The sequence below is a fragment of the Peromyscus eremicus genome, chromosome 7 (assembly GCF_949786415.1).
Source record: "Peromyscus eremicus chromosome 7, PerEre_H2_v1, whole genome shotgun sequence".
Classification (NCBI taxonomy): domain Eukaryota; kingdom Metazoa; phylum Chordata; class Mammalia; order Rodentia; family Cricetidae; genus Peromyscus; species Peromyscus eremicus.
Genome location: NC_081422.1, coordinates 40,144,973 through 40,166,212, shown reverse-complemented (window position 1 = coordinate 40,166,212; position 21,240 = coordinate 40,144,973). Strand labels below are relative to the sequence as shown.

Sequence of the window (21,240 nt, the reverse complement as noted above, 5' to 3'; positions counted from 1 at the left end):
AAGGTTTGTGCACCCTCGTGATGTGTACAGATCTCTTGGCAGCGTCCCTCCGGTCTTCCTGGGGGTGGGTGTGATGCTGTGTCTAACCCTGAACACAGTTCCTGCTGGGCACAGGGGACAGGTGCACAGACACCCTGAGTCCTTTTAAGCTGGGGCATCTGGGGACGGGTGCAGTTCATGCCAGTACATGACTCTAGGATGGTGTGATGGCTTCAGTGCTTGCTGTCCTTGCCAGGCATGTAACCCATGTGGCCAGAGTGCCCCCGACCCAGGCATGTAACCCATGTGGCCAGAGTGCCCCCGACCCAGGCATGTAACCCATGTGGCCAGAGCGCCCCCGACCCAGGCATGTAACCCATGTGGCCAGAACCCCCACCCCACACACAGGGGCCTTAATTCTTTTGCAAACTAGGAATCATACAACCTTACCTTCTCTGGGCTGCGAGTCACCCTCAGGCAAAGAGTGTACAATTGTTTGAAAATCAGAATGCAGTTCCCTGGGCTTGTTTTCTGTGGGTGTAGAGGTGTGTGTGTGTTCACGTGCTTGTGTGCGTGCGTGTGTGTGTGCGTGTGTGTGTGTGTGTGTACATGTGTACTTGTGTGCACATACACATGCATGTGTGGATAGATGTTGGGTGCATGTGCTTGTGTGTCAGTGTGTACCTGAGAGTACATTTGTGTTTATGCAGGACAGGAAAGTTTGTCTTTCCCTTGAAGATCTTTTGTGTTTTTTGTGTGTGTTTAAGTATGTGCACCTGCATGTCTGCGTATCTGGGCATTTGTGTGGGAGTATGTGAGTGTGTGTAGAAGTCAGAAGCCAGTATTTGGGTATTTTTTCTCAGAAGCTATTTACATTTTTTTCTTTTTTTTTTTTGCTTGTGTTTTGTTTCTTTTCTGATCAGGGTCTCTCACTGGGACTTGTGCTTCACCATTAGCTAGGCTGGCTTGTTCTAGAACCCATTTTTGCCTGCCTTCACCTCCTTGGTGCTCACACTGTAGACACATGCCATGATGGCTGACTTTTTAGGTGGGTGCTGGGAATCAAGCTCCTCTTTCTTTCTTTCTTTCTTTCTTTCTTTCTTTCTTTCTTTCTTTCTCTCTCTCTCTCTCTCTCTCTCTCTCTCTCTCTTTCTCTCTTTCTTTCTTTCTTTCTTTCTTTCTTTCTTTCTTTCTTTCTTTCTTTCTTTCTTTCTTTCTTTCTTTCTTTCTTTCTTTCTTTCTTTCTTTCTTTCTTTCTTTCCTGGAGCTGAGGATCGAACCCAGGGCCTTGTGCCACTGAGCTAAATCCCCAACCCCTTTTTTTGTTTTTTAAGACAGGGTTTCCCTGTGTAGTTTTGGTGCCTGTCCTGGATCTTGCTCTGTAGACCAGGCTAGTCTCGAATTCACAGAGATCCACCTGGCTCTGCCTCCCGAGTGCTGGGACTAAAGGCATGTGCCACCCCCCCACCCTCCACCCCCGGCAAGCTCATGTTTCTTTTGTCAACAGCAAGAGGTATTTTATCCTCTGAGCCATCTTCCCCAGCCCTCACTTTTGTTTTTAGAGATAGGGTTTTATTCTGTAGCACAGACAGACCTGGAACCATGATATAGCCAAAGTAGGTCTCAAATTGATGGTGAACTTCCTATCTCAGCTCCTCTGAGCTAGGACTACAGATATTGAACCTCCATATCCAGAGACATATCAGCACCTCACCAAGATTCCAGTACCTTCCTTTTAATTTGGACTCCCTACAAATCCCTTGAAATTATTTTAAAACCATGCTGTTGTATCTCCTAAATAAGTTTCAATGGATAAGAAATTATAGAAAAAAAAAAGAAGAAAACTATGACAGAAAAAAACCCAATAGGCAAACAATGTGTTTCTAATCATAGAGGCAAAAAAAAAAGTGGAAATGATTGATAAATTCAAATTTTCCAAAAAGAAATATTATCATACATCAAAACAAATTAAAAAAGCATGAATGAATTGGTGGCTACTTGTAATTTATACAATGGAAAATGGTTATTGTCCTTAATATGGAAAGAGCACCTACAAATCAATAAGAAAAATGCAAGCAACCCAAATATCAAGAATGAGCACAAGATATAAATTGAAAGTGACTCAAAGAAAAAGATAACCAATAAGCATTTGCAAATAAACAACCTAATAAGTAATCAAAGAAAGAAAATTTAACATAAGACAACTATTAAAAATAAAGTCCAAATGGCAAAAATGAAAACAAACCCCACAGCAAATCTGAAATCAGTATAGATTCAGGAATCTGGGTGCTCTGTGGCATGTGCATGTGTCTTTATGCTTCTGGAAAGCAACTTGTAAGCATGAATGTAGAGCCTCTGTGACCCGGGAATGACATATGTCCCTGAATGCTTCATGATGAAAGTTCATAGAAATATTATTTATAAGGGTGAAAGTGGAGCAATACTTATAGGCAGGAGGGAGGCCTTGTGAAACAGGTCATGCAAAATGACCACTTAAGATTGTGTTTTGAACATTTGATAGGCTGGAGACGAAGCTTAGCTCATTTGGTAGATTGCTTGCATAGTGTGCACAAAGCCTTAGTTCAATCCCTAGCACTGTGTAAACTCTGTGTGTGTGTGTGTGTGTGTGTGTGTGTGTGTGTGTGAGAGAGAGAGAGAGAGAGAGAGAGAGAGAGAGAGAGAGAGAGAGAGAGAGAGAGAGGGAGAGGAGGTAAAGAGATCAAAAGTTTTTGTTTTTATTATTTTCTCCCCTGGGACAGGATTTCTCTGTGTAATCCTGGCTGTCCTGGAATTCCCTCTGTAGACCAGACTGGCCTTGAACTCAGAGACCCACCTGCCTCTGCTTCCTGAGTGTTGGAATTAAAGGCATGATGGCACCAAAAGTTTAAATTTCTTAGAGCCTGGGATACATGAAATCTTCTCATCCCTGCTCTCCCCCGCAAAAAAAGGTCAAGAAAAAAAATCCCACAATCACCACAGAAGAATAAAGAAAAGAACTCTAACAAATTATATGGAAAAGATTATACAACATATAGAATTTCATTTTAGTATTATGTAAAAAAACCCACTCCAATCCCATAATATATGTGCAGATCAAAGGCTGGAAGGTAAGGCTTGCTATTGTGGAACATGCTTGCTGTCTCAGCACTTGGGAGGTGGAGGCAGGGAGGCCAGAAGTCCAAAGTCTTCCTGGGCTGCATAGAGAGTTTGAGGCCCGCCTAGGCTATATGAGACCCTGTCTCAAAACCCCCTCCAAAAAACTGGAGGGCTGTTATTAAAACACCATTGGTGCTCATGTTTAGGGAGCAAGCACAGTACCATGCTTTCTTTGATATCTTTTTCTGCACTTTGTGGAGTTTCTTATAGCATTTATTTATTTATGTACATATATGTGCACGGACATGTGTGCCATGCCGTGCTGTGTGTATGGCGGTACAGGACAGCTTTCAGAAGATGGTTCTCCTTCACTCTGGGTTCTGTTAATCTGTCTTAGGTTGCCCGGCTCTCATGGCAAGCCCTTTATCCCACTGTGCCATCTCTCTAGCCCTGTTATTTGCTTATTTATTTTATGAATTTATCCATTTAGTGTATGAATGCATATGTGCACATGTAGAAGTTGGTTCTCTCTACCCTTGGTTTCTGGGGATCAAACTCAGTTTATTAGACTTGGTGGCAAGTCCCTTTACTCACTGAACCACCTTTTTGGCCCTGGCTATTATTTTTGTAAAAAGAGAAATCCAGCCACCATATTGAAGTATTTGGTAGAGTTTCACTCTGTCTGAGGCAGCTTTGGCTGCCCCCAGCCGTTCTCTGTGAGGCATGCATCTGTATGCCTGTGTTTAAAGGCACACACCAGTGTGTATGAGTACACCCAATCTTATGGTCATCTGTTTCTAAGCCCACACTTACACCGTGATTTCATAGTCTCACATGTCTCTGCATGCAAGCTTGCCCTCATCCCTGGCACTCTGACCAGAACTCCTCTTGTACATGAGTGGTAACAGTCACTTGGAGTATGGATTGTACTGTGCAGAGTGATAGTACTACCCATTGTGACTTTCCCCAGGGACCTCACTGAGCTCAGCATATCTCCCTTTCCTCCCCAGTCTCCTCATGTGCTTGAGCTGAAGTTCTCATCACTTTATGTAGACCTTGTGTGATATACCCTCATGGACGTCTCCCCTAAAAAAGGGGGTTCTTGCATGCTCAGGACACAAAAAGCCTGGAACAAGGATCTCTGCTACATTTGGGATCTTGAATATCTCATGTGTTGAATGCTTGGTGCCTAGCCTGTGGTACTTTTGGAAGGCTGTGGAACTTTTAAGAGGTGGGACCCTGTAGGAGGGATTTAAGTCATTGGGAGCATGTCCTTCCTGTCTATATCATCTTTGAGTCAGGTCTTGCTATTCAGACTGGCATGAGTATCTCTCCTTTGCCTCCCAGCCATGAGCACCCATGGCAGTTTGAATGTAATTGGCCCTCATGATCTCATAGGGAGTGGCACTTTTAGGAGATGTGGCTTTCTTGGAGTGGGTATGGCCTTGTTGGAGGAAGTGTGTCACTGTGGGGGAGGGCTTTGAGGTATCCTATGCTCAGAACACTACCCAGTGAATCAGTTGACATTCTGTTGCCTGCAAGATGTAGGACTCTCAGCTGCTTCTCCAGCACCATGTCTGCCTGCATACCACTATGCTCCCCGCCATGATAATAATGGACTGAACCTCTGAAACTGTAAATGGGCCACCCCAATTAAATGTTTTCCTTGTAAGAGTTGCCATGGTCACGGTGTCTCTTCACAGCACTAAAACCCTAACTAAGACAGCACCTTTCTCTATCACACACTTACTCCCTGCCATGATGAGTGCCTCACTACAGGCATAAAGTCTGTGGGGTCACCTGACCATGACTGAAACCTCGGAAGCTGAGAGCCGAAACAAACCTCTCCTCTTTATAAGTCAATTATCTCAGGTATTTGTCATAGTTACAGAAAGCTGACTGCCACAGTCCCAGTGCCCTCAGTAATAGGAGAGGGGATAGGGACCATAAACTCGGTGCTGAGGCCTGGAAGAGAAGAACCCAACCAGTCATTGGCCACTCCTGAAGCCTGAGTTAATCAGGAGGCCTCCACAGACTGGCCCCTTTGAAAGAGTTCATTATCAGAAGAGGAAGTGACTGTAAAGGCCGAGCTAGAGTGCGGCTACTTTCTTCCATCAGCTGAAAGGGGACATGCCACATGTCTAAGGCTTTACAGTGGTCACGTTGTTTGATACTCAATCATCAAACATGTATCAGTGACTCCGATACTCTTGATAAATGCTCCACAGCTGGTGATCCAGAGATGAAAAGACACTGCTCCTGTGGTCCTTGAGGCCTCAGAGCCAACAGTTAATGTCCCTAAGGCAGTTGAGTGATGGAGAAATAGGCCCCAGTAGAACTCAACAAAGGCAAAGGGGTGGTATGAAAAGGATAGTGAACAGTTTGGTGTTGTGAGAACTGAGAGAGGGGGAGGGGACAGAGAAGGGGAAGGAGAGAAGGGGGGAGGGAGAGAGAGGGGGCAGAAGATATGCTGAAAGCATTGATTGGTCAATCACAAGGGTCTATGCTAACGTGGAGCAACTAGAGTGTGCACCTGGTGTGTGTGTGTGTGTGTGTGTGTGTGTGTGTGTGTGTGTGTGTGTGTGCGCACATGTGCATACCTGTCATAACACCAGCAGGAGCACTGTGTTCTCAGGTAGCATCTGCCGGCCATGTCCCAACAACTCCTCTCCCGGACACCCACTGTACAAAAAGTGCCCGCCCAGTAGCGCCATGTGATGAGCTCCAAGAGAAGACACACCCCAAGCCTCCACCTAAGATGTCAGCGGACAGCACAACGTAGGAACTCGGGAATACAAACGCATGTATACTCTAAAGCCAAAGCAGTGGGTGAGAAGGATCTCTACCCACATACCATAGCACAGCTGAAAACCACAGACCCAAAGCAGGGCTGAGCAGCAGGAGCCAGATAAATAGCAGGACTTGGCCTACACTGAGGGCTGAGAGAAGCGGCGTTCATCCAAGCTGTCGAGTTGGGAGAACGGAGGGAAGTAAGGCATTGCGGAAGCATGGGAAGGTCTCTAGGAGTACTCTAATGTCCTGTGCCCTGCTCCGAGTGTCCCCATACGGGTATGTTGCAGGCTTTATGTTGCATGTGGCAGTGCCCATGAGCTTCCTCTCTGAGAAGAGACTCCTGGCCTCCTTGGTGAGGGTCTTTGGTGCCCACTCCAGAAGCCCACAGAAAACCAGAGGAGGGAAGAGTGACAGAGACCCAGCATCTACAGGCAGCATTCCTGGCCCAGAGCTCATGCAGATCTCGGGCTGATGGCGACCTGCCATTAGAGAGGCTAGCACTTCCTCCTGCCCCTTGCCCAGCCCTAAGTTTCTCTCCCCGATGGCCCCCAAGGTGTTCTCACAGGCTGTCCCCAACCCCTGATGCTGCTGAGGGCAGGGGTTTCCTTGCTCCTGTCTGAGGAATAGGCAGACGGCAGAGAGGTCACTTAGCTGGACTCTATGCCCAGATGGCTGGGGATCAGAAAAGAGAAGGGAAGGAAGGATATTATGGGATATGGGCATATTCGATGCTTTCTCCACCCCATCTTCTCTTCCTTCTCTCTGGGGACTTCTGAACTCCCAGTGGAAGTTGAGGCTGACCTCTGTGCTGCACCTTGGCCTGGGATCCCCATCTCCCAGGATCAGGGAAGGCATTGCACAGTAGTAGCTCTTGTGCCCACTGAAGCCCAGGCCCTGGTCAGAGATGCCCTTACTCTTACCCTGTTCCCACCTGGCCTAGCTCCACACGGTGGCAGTCATCTGCAGTAGGGCCCCAGCAGTGCCGCCAAACCTGAAGGACCCTGATGAAAGGCCAGGCATTCCTAGAGTCCACAGGCCAGCCAGTCCCTGGGAGTGCCTGGGGTCAGTGGGCCAGAAGAGCAAAGCTGTATGGCCTCTCTCTCTCTCTCTCTCTCTTTTTTCCGTCTGCTTGGCTGCGATCCACATGTCTCAAGAGGGTCTCCAAAGCTATGACAAGCTTGAATCTTCTTCAGTAGATACCTCTACAGTAGATGCCATTTTGGGGTAACCAGCACCCACACTTAAAAACAAAACTTCTTATTAAATGTATTTATTTGTTTGGGAGAGGTGTATACCTGTCCTGTGTGTGTGTGTGTGTGTGTGTGTGTGTAGTGTCAAGAAGCAACTTACAGAAGTACGTTATCTTCTAATGTGTACTCAGGTCACTGAGTTTAACAGTAGGTATCTTTACCCCGTGAGCCATTTTGTCCAGTGCCCTTCTGAACTATGATTCACAGGGAAGCATAGACAGGAAAAGCTCCCCAGTTTGACCCGAAAGCTGACTGGATGCTCCATCCCTAAAAGATCCGCTCCCTGGTCCCCTCACCACTTACCGGCTGGCCAGACCCGGGGCTGGAACAGAAGATGGTGTACTTGCGGATCACCCCATTGGGCTTGGTTGGGGGCAGCCAGGACACGACCACACTGCTGGCTGATGAAGGGACGGCTTTGATGCCAGCAGGGGGACCTGGAACTGAGCAGGGAGAAGACCTGGTCAGTCTCCAGAAGACAAGGCTCAGGCTTGTGGAGGGGGAGAGTGGGTGAGTCTGGGAGAGCTCCTTTGAGGGGACCCGGGAACTGTGGGCTAGAGGAGGAGGGCCCAGCATGGCCTACAGGCAGGAGGGCAGGATGATCATGAGGGGATGTGATAGGCTCTGAGATGGAGGCGGGCAAAGGGGCCAGCTTCTTGAGTGTTTGGCCAGGCCAGACACAGGGAGACCAGAGAGAAATGGAACACAGGAAGAATGCATCTGTTTCCTTTGACCTTAATCCTTGTACCCCAAGGTCCTCATTAACGACAGGCCTGTGCTTAGGACTCCACCCACTGACACTGGTCACCTTGATCTTTTAGGCCTGTGAGTTCCTCTAGGATGGGACTGCAAACTGCTTTTGGCTGTGGGCCCAGGGTATTGTCTGGTGTACTGATAAGGTCCTTTCTGTTTTCAGGGAAGTCTACCTAGCAAGGGAACTCAGAAATCCACTCTAGAGGCTCATATAGACTCTTCTCCACTTGTCCAGAGTAACTGGAAGCCCAGGGCCTTGCCTGGGAGAATGGTAGTCTCCTGTCTCAGCCACACTCCCATCTCTCTGTCCACCCATTGCTCTGTTTTGTTTTTTTTCCCCACTCCCACCATTTTTATGTGCCTTTAGGGACAGTAATTGTATCCGATTCAATTTTTACCTTTCCTCCCCCAGCCTCAGGGACTCCACCCATGTGGAGATAAGAATCCCTCTAAATGGTGAGAGTTCATGTTAAGTAAAATAAAAGACCCGGAACAGCGGTAGTGTGTAGAAGACACTCAATAGGCGGCAGAATCACTGTTTTTGGCTTCTCTCTGCCTGCTCTCAGCCTGTGAGCCACGGCAATTTCTGTTCCCTAGGAAGTGGTCAGTGATTAGGGACCAACTAAAGAGACGTTCTTCAGGAGCAGCATCCATCCAGGGGTGGAACCCCAAGGCTGAGAGGCAACCTTGGCTTCGCCCTCCTGACCTGCAGTAGTATCTTGTCTCAGGATCTGCAGTAGTCATGAGGTACAAGGGTGGATGGATGACTCTGGGGTAAGTGAGGTTGTCTTTGCACATTTTCTGCCTGTTACTGAGAGTTGTGTTACATTCTCAACTGTGCATTTTTCTGTTATTCCATCTGTCTGTCTTTCTGTCTGACTGTCTACCTGTTTATCATCTATTTCTATTTATTATCTGTCTGTTCATCTACCTGTCACCTATCTACTATCATGTGTGTGTGTATGTATGCATGCATGTGTGATATATCTACAATCTTTCCCCTATTTTATCTCTATCTATCTATCTATCTATCTATCTATCTATCTATCTATCTATCTATCTATCATCTATCCATTTACCTATCTATCTCTATCTATCCATCTCTATCAATCAATCAATCAATCAATCTATCAATCTATCTATCTATCTGTCTGTCTGTCTGTCTGTCTATCATCCATTTATCTACCTATCTATCTCTATCTATCCATCTCTATCTATCTATCTCTCTATCTCTCTATCACCTCTCTATTATCTACTTATCTATCTGATTTTTTGAGGCAGGATCTCACTAGTTGGCCTTGAATTCATGATTCATGTGTGCCGTGAATTCATGTGTGCCATCCTGTTTGGCTTGTCTGAATGCGTTTTGAAGTTATATTAGGCCATACAAATTCAGATTTTTTTCTGCCTAGTAGATGGAGTCTTGTGACCATGTGTCCTTCTTTCGTCTCCTCGGTCTGATATTAATGTTCTAGTTTCAGACAGGTGGCATGCTATACTTTTTAGTTTTTCTATCCTTTTATTTTGAACTTATCTATGTATATTTTTTTATCTTGTGTGTGTGCATATGCACATAAGCCACAGTGCATGTGGAGAGGTCAGGTGTCCATCCTCATCTTTCACCTTGTTTGAAAAAGGCTCTTTTTCTTTGTTTGTTTGTTTGGTTGTTGGTTTCTTCAAGACAGGGTTTCTCTGTGTAGTTTTGGAGCCTGTCCTGGATCTCACTCTGTAGACCATTCTGGCCTCAAACTCACAGAGATCCGCCTGGCTCTGCCTCCCGAGTGCTGGGATTAAAGACGTGCGCCATTACCGCTCAGCGTCTTTTTTTTTCTTTTCTTTCAACACTGCCTATGCCAGGGTAGCAGGCCCACCAGCTCCCGGGGCTTCTCCTGTCTTTACATCTCATCTCACCACAGGAGCTCTGGGATTGTGGATGAACTATTTTACATGGGTCGTGGGGATTCAAACTTAAGTCTTTGGTCTTGCTTGGCAAGCATTTTACCCAGTAAGCCATCATTCCATCCTCTTTTATACATCCTTACACTTTGGATGTTTTCTGTACAGTATGAATTTAGGTTTGTTACTAGCCAGTCTGGCAGACTTTATCTTTTTTTTTTTTTTTGGTTTTTCGAGACAGGGTTTCTCTGTGTAGCTTTGCGCCTTTCCTGGAACTCACTTGGTAGCCCAGGCTGGCCTCGAACTCACAGAGATCCGCCTGGCTCTGCCTCCCGAGTGCTGGGATTAAAGGCGTGCGCCACCACCGCCCGGCCCAGACTTTATCTTCTAATTGGAGAATTTACTCAGTTTATCTTTGATGCAATAGCTGGTATATCTGTGTTTAAACTTACTCTCCTAGAAATACTTCCTGCTTGTCTCATTTCCTATGTTTTTCATTTTCTTTGCTTTTGTGACTTCTATTTAATTAAGTTTTCTGAAAATTACACTGCTTGGGCTGGAGAGATGACTCAGTGGTTTAGAGTACTTGCTGCTCTTATAGAGGACCAAGATCCAATTTCCAGCACCACACGGTAGCTCACAACCATCCATAACTCCAGTTCAGGGTGATCCAATGCCCTCTTCAGACCTCTGTGGGCACCAGAAACTACATGGTGCACATATATACACGCAGACAAAATATTTATACATTTAAAAAAAGAAAATTTGCATTTCCTACTACCTTGATAATTACATAGCGTTGCATTATTTTTAGTGGTTATTCAAATAGACTCCAACATGAATTTTTTTTTTAAGATAAGGTCTCACATCTTTAACCCACACTGGCCTCAAATTTAGGTTCCTCCCCCTTCAGCCTCCCAAATGGTTTACAGGGTTTACAGGCATGGGGCACCACATCTGACCACTAAGTGGTTCTTTAATATCAATTGGCACTTTGCTTCTCAGACAATGCAGAGACATCAGAGATTTCACATACTGTCTCCCAGTTCGTGTGTCATTGTTGAGTATTTTCGTTCTGTATATACATCATCATTACGATCACTTTACACAGTCGGTATTAATTTAGATGGACCCATATGTTCACCATTTAATTGCTTCGTTTTCCTAGCTGCATCACCGAGCTTCCATCTGGGATCATTTTCCTTCTAGGTAAACAATAATACCTTTGAATATTTCTCTAGGGCAGTTATGTTGGTAATGAATTCTTTCAGCCATTGTTTGAATAAAGATGTCTTTTTAAAAATTTGTTATTTATTTATTTATTTATTTATTTATTTATTTTAGATTTCTTTCATTTCATGTACATGCGTATTTTGACCACCTGTGTGTATGTGCACCACGTGCATGCCCGTTGCCTGTAGAAGTCAGAAGAGGGCTTAGGATCCTCTGGAACTGGAGTCACATGGTTGTGAGCCATGATGTGGGTGTTGAGACCTAAACTCGGGTCCTTTACTGGAGCAAAAGTACTCCTAACTGTTGATCCCTGTCTCCAGTCATCTCAATGAGCAACATCTCAGGTCCTAGTGATTTCCTTACATAGAACCAACACTTTTGTTTTTAAATGTCTTTGCAGTTTCCAGCATTTCTGATAAGTTGGCTGACAATCTTATCATTGCCTCTTTTCAGATTTTCTTCCTTCTGGTTGCTTCTACGATTCATTTGTTTGGGGCTGGAGAGATGGCTCAGAGGTTAAGCACACTGGCTGTTCTTCCAGAGGTCCTGAATTCAGTTTCCAGCAACCACATGGTGGCTCACAACCACTTGTAATGGGGTCTGGGTGCCCTCTTCTGGACTGCAGGCATACATGGAGGTGGAATACTTTATACATATAAATAAATAGTTAAAAAAAAACTTTAAAAAATGTTGCCTTGGGGTTGCCATCTACAGAGTTAGGGCATCATGACCTTGTGGTTTGATAGTGCTTATCATCTTTAAGACATTTTCAGAATATTATCTTCTGCTCAGTTCTCTTTCTCCTTTTTTTCTGGAATGTCTTCCACATTTCTATGTCCTTTATACTCATAATAGTTCATCAACCATCAGTTGGGAACATGTTAGGCACTGGAAAGCCTCAGGTTCTACCTTCAGTCTATTGAACCAGAGTCTGGATTTTAACATAATTCCTAATTGATATGTATGCATATTAAAGCTTAAAGATAATTAATTAGAGATAATTTCTCGATGTGCCTTTCTTGTTCATTTTTACTTTCTAGGATCATGGTTCTCAACTTTCCTGGTGCTTGACCCTTTAATACAGTTTCTCATCTTGTGGTGACTCCAACTATAAAATCATTTTTGTTGCTGCTTTATAATTGTAATTTTGCTATGGTTACAAATTAAATTGTAATGTAAACATCTGTGTTTTCTGATGGTCTTTGGGGTTGCAGTCTCTCTCTGCTTCATCTGGTTATTTTCTTTTGCCTTATCTTCCAATTCAAACTTTATCTCTTTAGTTGTGTCTGTTGTACTTTTAAACTCAGTGACTGAGTTCTTTTTTTTAAGCATTGTTTTTTGTGTTTCTTTCTTTCTTTCTTTCTTTCTTTCTTTCTTTCTTTCTTTCTTTCTTTCTTTCTTTCTTTTTTTCTTTCTGAGACAAGATTTCTCTGTATAACAGCCCTGGCTTTCCTGGGCCTCACTTTGTAGACCAGGCTGGCCTCAAACTCACAGAGATCAGCCTGCCTCTGCCTCCTGAGTACTAGGATTAAAGGCACAAGTCACCATCATCCAGCTAGTGACTGTGTTCTTAATTTTGGTATTAGTTTAAACTTTTTTCCCATTTGATAGTTTCATTGTAATTTTCAGTCTTTCCAAGCATAATTATCGTAAAGTCCATGTTTGGTCATTTTAATTGTGAAAATTATATGTTTCCTTTGTATACTTTCCTTGATGCCTTTTGTTTATTTGCTGATTCTGTCCCATTAGTTTTTATTGTAAACCAGACATAGTACTTGCTAAACTGTACCAGTAATGTGAAAACTCAGGTGATAACTATCTCTGTAAAGAGAAGATGTATCTTGGATACTAGCAATTTGGGGTCAATTCAATCCAGATTATGGGCCTGAGAGAATTCCAAGTTGAGCTGTGTGCACTTGGCTCATGTTTACTCCTGGACTCACAGGGTTGTTTGTACTTCAAGGTTTGGATTTAAGGAGAGTGGGATTTACCACACAGATTTCAACTCCTCAGCGGGCCCTGACCTCTAATGTGTGTTCTTCTAGTGCTCTTCCGTGTCTCAGTCACTGTCTCAAGATTCAGAAATGCCCTTTAGGGAAAGTGCTGCTTCACATCAGGTTCCTTCCTGAGTCCTGATTTTCCCTCTCATCCTGGCCAGGTAATTCACTCTCCTGTCAACAGTATGATAACCTTTAGGCAGGCATTAAAAAACAAAAAACAAAAACAAAACCACTAGGTTTCTAGCTACCTTCACCAGGGAAGGTAGGTGTGGGTCTCCTGGCCCACACCTCCTCCATTGGCTGCTGCCCCAGCACAGACGCTTCCCATAGGCTTCTCACCCTGTCCTTACCTCCCTGCACCCAACAAGGGTTATCCTCCCAGAATGGCTCTAGACCTGTTCCTTCCTCAGCTAAAGGCTTTTTTTTTTTTTTTTTTTTTTTTCCGAGACAGGGTTTCTCTGTGTAGTTTTGGAGCCTGTCCTGGATCTTGCTCTGTAGACCAGGCTGGCCTCGAACTCACAGAGATCTGCCTGGCTCTGCCTCCCGAGTGCTGGGATTAAAGGTGTGCACCATCACCACCCTAAAACGGGCTAGCCTGCAGCTTGGCTCAGCTTTGGTTTCCATGGGAAAGGTGAGGAGTGGACAAAAGGCTTTGTACTTCAAAAACTGAGTCCAACCCAGACAGCCTGAAACCAAGTACAGACTGAGTTCCGCACTTGCTAAGTAAATTTGACTTCTGTGTTTGCGCTTTTGTCTCTGTAAAAAATTACTTTATTGACTTATTTTTTGTTTTATGCATATGCATGTTTTACCTGTGTGTGTATGTATGTACACCATGTGTGTGCGGTGCCTGCAGGCGTCAGAAGAGATCATTGGATCCCCTGGAACTGGAGTAACAGGCAGTTGTGAGCTGCCATGTGGGTGCTGGGAACTGAACCCGGGTCCTCTCTATAGGAGCAGCCAGTGCTCTTAACTGCTCAGCCATCACTCCAGCCCCTTATTTCTTGTGTGTGTGTGTGTGTGTGTGTGTGTGTGTGTGTGTGTGTGTGTGTTCATGTGTGCTAGTGCATGTGTGCATGAATGTGGAGGCCAGAGGGCAAGCTTGGGTGGGGGTGTTCCTTGGTTTTTGAGATAGGGTTTCTCACTGGGACCTGGAACTTGCCAATTAGGCTGAATTAGCTGGCTGATGAGCCCCAGAGATCCATCTGCCTTTACCTCTTTAGCTCTGGCTTACAGGAGCATGTTACCACACCTGGCTTTCTGTGTAGGCTGTGGGGATCAACCTTGAGTCTTTATGTTGTATGGCAAGCAGTTTTCAGAGTGAGCTCTCTCCCCAGCCCCTTATTTCTTTCTGTTTCTTTTGGTTATTTCGAAAGGGCTTTAATTTCTTTTCCTTAGGAAAAATGTAAAATCCTGAGGGTGGTGGGCAGGTGAGGTCTTAATGCCTTCAGATTAAGATACTTGGCCTTGGTCCCACAGAAGGGCTGTGCTTGGAACATGGGCCTGTCTGCTTTTCCTACCAAACGAGTACACACTGGAACAACGTCCCCCTGCACATGGCAGAGCCAGGCTGGTGGAGCTAGTGTGGCTGCGATATGGTGAGCAGAGTTGATTGACACTCCTCCCTGCCTCCTGCCAACAGACCTGTCTTTTGCTCAGGTTCCCATGCTCTTCCACACGTTAGAAGTGGTCAATCGACTCTTGTCCCCTACATTGGAGGATATATTAAGTTTTGGGAAGATGTTTGGCCATGATAATTCCTTTTTGGTGCCTGGTTTATTGAGAGGAATGTAACCCTGTTCTGGCCAATAGGAAGTGAGGATAAATCTGATAAGCAGGCTTCTGGGAATAGTTTAACACCAAGAGAGGCATGGTGACTTGAAGTGATTTCCTCTGCCTGGTCTGGTGAGAAGCAGGGAGCGGTGGCCATCTTGAAGTCTTGGTGGCCAAGGTGGCTATGGCCATGGCAGCGGAGGTGGTGGCGGTGGGGGGTTGGGGGATCTGCCATGATGAAGGTGGTAGAGGGGAGCCACTGATCAAACCAACCTGGAGTGCCTCGCTGGGGGCTCCTGGTCCATGTGACGACCACTGTGCTTACTATTTTTGCCTCTTTTGGCTATGCTTTCTATTGTACAAACAATTTCCTAATAGGCTGGAGAGTAGCCCGGATTTGCCCTCCATTTTCTGAGTGGCACTCACAGAGCAGCTCTGGGCCTCGGGGCCTCAGAGTTCTCATCTGCAAAATGGAAAGAATATCTACCTCTCTGAAGGCGAGGAAGAGGATATGTCATGGGTGACAGCATGCCACACAGGTGTTAAGTCACGACTGCTGTTTGGGATGAGACTTCACCTGACGTTATACTCTTTCTGGCCTTGGGCTTCCCTTTGGGGACACTGAGTCTCTCACCTGTCACGCCATTGACAGCATGTTCGTAGCTGTCAAACAACGGTCATTTGTTATCACCCAGGGCTGCTTCTACAGAGGACTTTCTTTTAATGTTTGATGAGGCGCCATGGTTCCCACTTCGTCACACAGAAACTGGGAGTGGGCAGCAGGAGCTTGAGGGACTTGCCAGATGAAAGCAGAGCCGGGCAAGTTCTTCTGCGGATCTGGCCAAGACCCTTTCCATACCGTGCAGCTGCCTCCAGAAGGTGAGGACTGTGGTCCCTGCCTCCCACCCTAAGCCTGGATCCTGTTGTGTGTGTTCCTGTGTGCCTCTGAAAGTGACTTTGGGCAGACAGCTGAAGGCTCTTGGAAGTGCAGGATGATGCCTGTGGCCTCTGCGCTCCCTTTAGGGCCTGACTGGGTTAAATACATGAAGACGCTCGTGGCTGTGGCCTTGACTGAAGCAAGAGTCAGGAAGCTTAGGGACCTCAGTGATTCATTTCCAAAGACCAGGAAAACGCCTGTGTTGCATGGTTCCAGGCTTTCAGATGGGACCAGACTGGACGCAAGTTCAGTTTATCCTCTATTCAAGAGCAGGTGCTTCTGCCTAGAGCTGTCTCAGGAAGCCATGACAGGGGTTTAGTGATAGGAAGTGTGGCAGGAGGGTTGGTACAGACTGAACTGCTTAGGACTTTTGAGGAGGGAGCTGGAGCAGGTCTGAAGGGAGAGGGGGAGATCAAGGCAGGCTGTGAGCTGGTTCAGCTCCTGTGCTGGGAGTATATGAAATTCCCCTCCATCATTCACAATTCTGACCCTTCCAGAACCTCTGACAAATATCTGGGCAGGCCCTGGATCCCAGGTCTCCTTATTCCTTTGAGTAGGAAGGAGGACATGATACCAACGATGGCCGCCGCCACTTACATGTCTACCGTGTTTCAGACACTCTTCACCCAAATGTAGCCTTTCTAAGGACAGAGTACCTGGCCCAGGACATTCAGTTAAGAAACAGCCCAGGGCCAGTGAGATGTCTAAGCAGGTAAAGATACGTGCTGTGCAACCTGGCAATCTGAATTTGCTTACCAAAACCCATGGAAGAACAGAAACAATTCTACCAAGTTGTCCTCTGACTTCCACACATGTGCCGTGGCATGCATGCGTATATGCACTTACGCATCATATACACACATAATAACAACAATGTTCTGGGGCAGGGTGGGGTAAGAAATGGATGGCCAGAAGCAGGAGACCAGAGTTGTGTGCCAGGTATGGGCACTTCTGCTTCAGTGGTCTCCCAGATTTGAGCAGTTCTGGGCCCCAGATGGAAGCTCAACCCTTCCCCCCTACCTGTGTTCCTTCCAGGGTTGACTCAGTTTCCAGCCTGCATTTACTCATACTATATTCTTGAGTTTGGCCTGAATTCTGCTCAGTGAGGAAGAGCTTAGTGACCACAGCTCCATATGGAGGCCTATCCCATTTTCTTCCTGGCGAGTTCAAGGCCTGGACCATACTGGAGTCTTCGGGGGATGGCCACCAAGTCCTCCAAGTCCTTAACCTTAGTTGTTCTAGGTGATATTCCTGTTTCCCATACCAACCCCAACATTCATGCCTAGAGGAAACTGGGCTGTGTCTGGCGGGAGAGCAGATGCTTCAAAAGGATGCCTTGTGGGCGGGACTGGGAGGACAGCTGTCAGGCTGGTGACTGGGCAGGGCTGGGAGCAGAGCTGTGAGGCTGGTGACTGGGTGGGACTGGGAGGAGAGCTGTGAGCCTGGTGACTGGGTGCTTCCGAGAGCAGAGTGGGAAGGGAGGAGACAGTTGCTTAGTTATTCCCACATCCATCCCAGAGCATGTCAACAAGCTCCACGGTCAGAAATGTTTGGAGGATAGCCACATCCTCCAAACCACCCTCCAAGGGCTCAAGGGGACAGGAGGAGGAATGGTGCCCGCTCTTGTCTTGCCCTGGGATAAGGGCTGGCAGCAAGCAGCCTGTATGTGTGTGTGGGGTGATCCCGGGAAGTTGGTTCCTGAGGGCAGAGTGGGAGGTCATCCCTGGACTCACCATCTTCCTTGGTCTGGATATAGAGCACGCTGCTGCGCACACCATCTCCAGCCTGCGTGTAGGCTAGCACCTGGACACTGTAGTTGGTGAACTTCTCCATACCCCGCAGCTCCACTCGCTCCCTCGTGGTGGTGACATTCTGCATCTCGCCCCACTCTGTGGAGACAGGCCTCTAGTCATGAGGCTGGCCCTGCCATGCTCCCTGCCCCGCTCCCAGCCTGGGCTCAGACCTCTACTCTATAGGAGTGAGGACTAGATGGTCTTCTGCAAGGGAGCAGATCTGTCCCTAGGCCAAGTACATGCTGGCATTGAACCCTGGTTGGCCTTGCACCAACTTTTGCTTGTTGCTCTCTCTTTAAGATACACTCATCTCTACCTCTCTGAAGCATGCACCCTCCTGCTATCCAGCTCCCCTCCCTCCTTAGCCCACTGGGAACCTATCATTGTGGCTCCACTAAGGAGCTTCTTGTAGATCCTAAAGAAGTGTTTAGGGAAGGCTGGGCATGGTGGTGCATGCCTTTAATCCCAGCCCTCAGGAGGCTGAGGCAGGAGGGTCTCGGAGACTTTGAGGCTAGCTTGGACTACACTAGCCAGGGCTGTATAGTAAGACCCTGTCTAAAAAAATAGTTTATGGCAAGGGTCCCATGGAGGACGTCACAGAAACAAGAGAGAAAAAGACGGGGGAGGCCTTCTGAGCCTCCATGGGAACTGTGTGCAAGACTGGCCGAGACACAGGCGCTGTGGACAGACTTGGTAGAGATGAGTGACTGGAGATCAGCTCCCAGTGCCTCACTGGAGACCAGGTGTAGGCAGAGGGCTCAAGGCACTGGCCAGGTGGCAGTGTAGTGTGTAGGGCCTGGAGGGTGAGAACATCATGACTTGATGAGATTTGGAGGCCTGAGTATGGGGAGGATGACAGACCTATCTGGGACACACAGAAGACCCTAGGAGGAGGGCAGCTCAACTAACAGCCCGGCAGTCTTTGGAGAGTAGAAAGGCCAATGTCTTCTCTGAGGCTGGATCAGAAAGCCTGTTGCCTTGGAAGAGAGAACACAAGTTCTGGAAGGCATCTTACACTGGCATCGTGTAAGGATCACATTTGTTTGTTTTTTTGGAGACAGGCTCTCACAATATAGCTCCAGCTGCCTCTGCCTCCTGGGTGCAGGGATTAAAGACATGCCCCACCATACCTGGCTGGTAGGAGGGCCTGGGATCTCACATCAAAAGGATCTGGGAAACCTGTAGGGGCTGAGCCCTAAGACTGAGGCTCCTAAGCTTTTGTAGGAGAAAATGGATCAGGGATGTCCTTCCAGCAGAGTCCAGGTTGGAAGGGAGGCAGCAGTAACCTGGATAGGTGGCTATGAGCCTCACTCTAGGTCCTCCAGAAGGGAGGGTGCAAACTCATCCCAGGCCCCGGTGCTCCACTGAGGTGAGTAAAGCTTTTTTGTGTGCACAGCTGGTGATGCGGGCCTCTGGGTCCGCATCCTACAGACTTCCTGGCCACTGGAAGGCCTTTGTGTACACCATGGGGCATGAGAATGATGCATTTGTTGGGGTTCCATAGAACTGTCTGCATCTGAGGCAAAGAAGGCATCTCTTCCACACGCCCCTTGCTGTCCCCATTCTGCAGTGAGCTCTGCTCCTCCCCTCACAGGACCTGGGCTGCTGCTTGCACTGGACTCACAACTTATTGCCCACCTGGCTCCATCAGGGTTTGGCCAAGGGGCAGCTTCCCTAGGTTTGGATAAGCCTGCTTCCTCTCTCATCCCTTCAGGCCTAGATGACGACAGCTTCCTGCAGGTACTAATCCTGGGCACCCTCTCCTCCTCATTCTATTGAAAGTAACCCCTCAGCACACATTTGTGTGTGCCACCTGCTCCGTACCTGATATGGCCATCAAAGTCCTCATATCAACATGTCATTCGAATAGCAAATGTGCCCCAGGACCCCCAATGACTATGTGTGCTGTTGTTGAGGTGTGGCTGGTACCTACTGCCCCTCACCAGGGAGGTGACCATGTGCATGACCTTGACCCTCATCTGGCTCTGGTCCTAGGCTAACAAGGACACATGCAAGTGGACCCTCACTGTCACCTCACACCCTTGTGGTCTCCACATGTGTGGAGAGGGGGCTGTGCTTGCACTTGACATGCTGCTGGAAGATGCTCAGCTCTAACCAAGCCTGGGGCAAATCCCAAGGAATGCGAGCCTGTCAGCCTGGACCCAGCCATTAATCCCAGAAGACTCACCCCCATCAACGTAGAGTGACCAGAAGATGACCCGGTAGCCTTTGAGGACACCGTTGAGGGTGCTTCGTGGAGGCTCCGACCAAGAGATGACAGCCACATCTGAAGTGATGGACAGGGCTCGGACGTTCTCTGGGGGTTGGCTGGGCACTGCAGAAGGTGGTAGGAATCAACAGCTAGTCAGTTAGGGTGTGGGTGACAATATAACATATGGGTCTCATGCTGGGCCATAGTTGCCTGATCATAGGGATGTAGAGTTAGACAAGTGGATGGACTGTCTGACTCAGAGGTCTGGGAGTCAGAGTGCCATTCAAGCCTCCTCTGCCTCAGTCTCCCCCACCCCAACTCTTTGGGGCAAAGTGGTTCTGGCTCTGTTAGATTCTGGAGAAGGAGATGAACTTGGGCATAGTCCCGGCAACTCTTCAGTAGGCCACGACCATCAGAGAGCCCACAAGATGAGTGTGGTGGCTTGGGAGACCAATCAAGTCCCAGGGTGGTTGGAACCCAGTATCTAGCGGAGGGCTGCCAGCTCCTCCCTTGGTGCCCACTGATCATAGATGGATCTGAACCCAGGCTTGGCCTGGGGATTCCTGCATTCTGGGGCTAAGCTGAAGGGAAAGTGAAAAAGAAAGAGGATCTCAGTGGACCCTGGCATAGGGTTGGAAAGTTCCCACAGAGATCAGGACTTTTGGGCTCGTCACTCCTTGTCTTGTCTCTACCCAGGAGCATGTCCAAATACCTGGATGCCCCAAAACCATAACGTGAGGCCAACTTGAATGATCTGCTTGCCCTTGACTCTGATAGCTCCCTCTGTGGTTCCCGAGTCCCCTTTCTTGGGTTAACTGAATGCCGCTTGCCCTTTCTCACAGTGAAAGCAAAGCATTGGGGTTAGCTCTGCTACAAGCTTCAGTGGTACTGTGTGCTGGCTTCCGAGGAGCCCGGGACAGAGGGAACGAGCAAGCCTGTTCTGCCGTGAATGGGAGAAAGGAGGCAGAGGCTGGAGGGAAGGTAATTAGATCCCGTTGCCCCACAAGAGGCAACTCTAATTTTTATGAGCATTTAAATGATAATACATCATCCTAACGATCCTCTTTGAGAGTGATTATTGTTTCATATTACTTAGGTGTAAAAATATAAGCACCATGTAATTAGGGACCCAGTGTAATAAACTAATACAGATCACCCGTTCGAACAAAATGAAGGTAATACAATTATGGAAAAGACACTCTTGCTAAGGCAGGGGCCCTTGAATACCCCAGGAGGAGTGCTAATATTGCCAGGAAGCGATCAGGATCTGACAGGCTAACGAGGGCCTTAATTAAGTATGAAAAACTGCGGAGCAAATGCACGTGGAAACTTTCTTCCTGAGCTCCTCCTTTGTTTTGAAAAGGACTCCGCAGCCAGTGCTGAGCCCTCCCTGGTGGAGACTCCAAGGGCCCTGTCTGTGGGAGAGAGGCTATCCTCCCCCGAGGTCTTGGCTTGGACTGCTTGAGAGATGAGGGATGAAGGGTGGATTTTAGGGGTGGGGGTGGGGGGCGCTGGCCTGGGCTCT

The 21,240-nt window shown here is 47.4% G+C and overlaps 1 protein-coding gene across 1 annotated transcript in view; it reads right to left on the bottom strand.

The window, feature by feature from the left end:
* The window catches only part of Dscaml1 (DS cell adhesion molecule like 1), a 316,656-nt gene that overhangs the window by 14,018 nt on the left and 281,398 nt on the right, over positions 1-21,240 (bottom strand). The window contains 3 exon segments of the mRNA XM_059267747.1: positions 7,422-7,561; positions 17,444-17,599; positions 19,692-19,838. Coding sequence (XP_059123730.1) covers positions 7,422-7,561; positions 17,444-17,599; positions 19,692-19,838 — 443 coding nt within the window.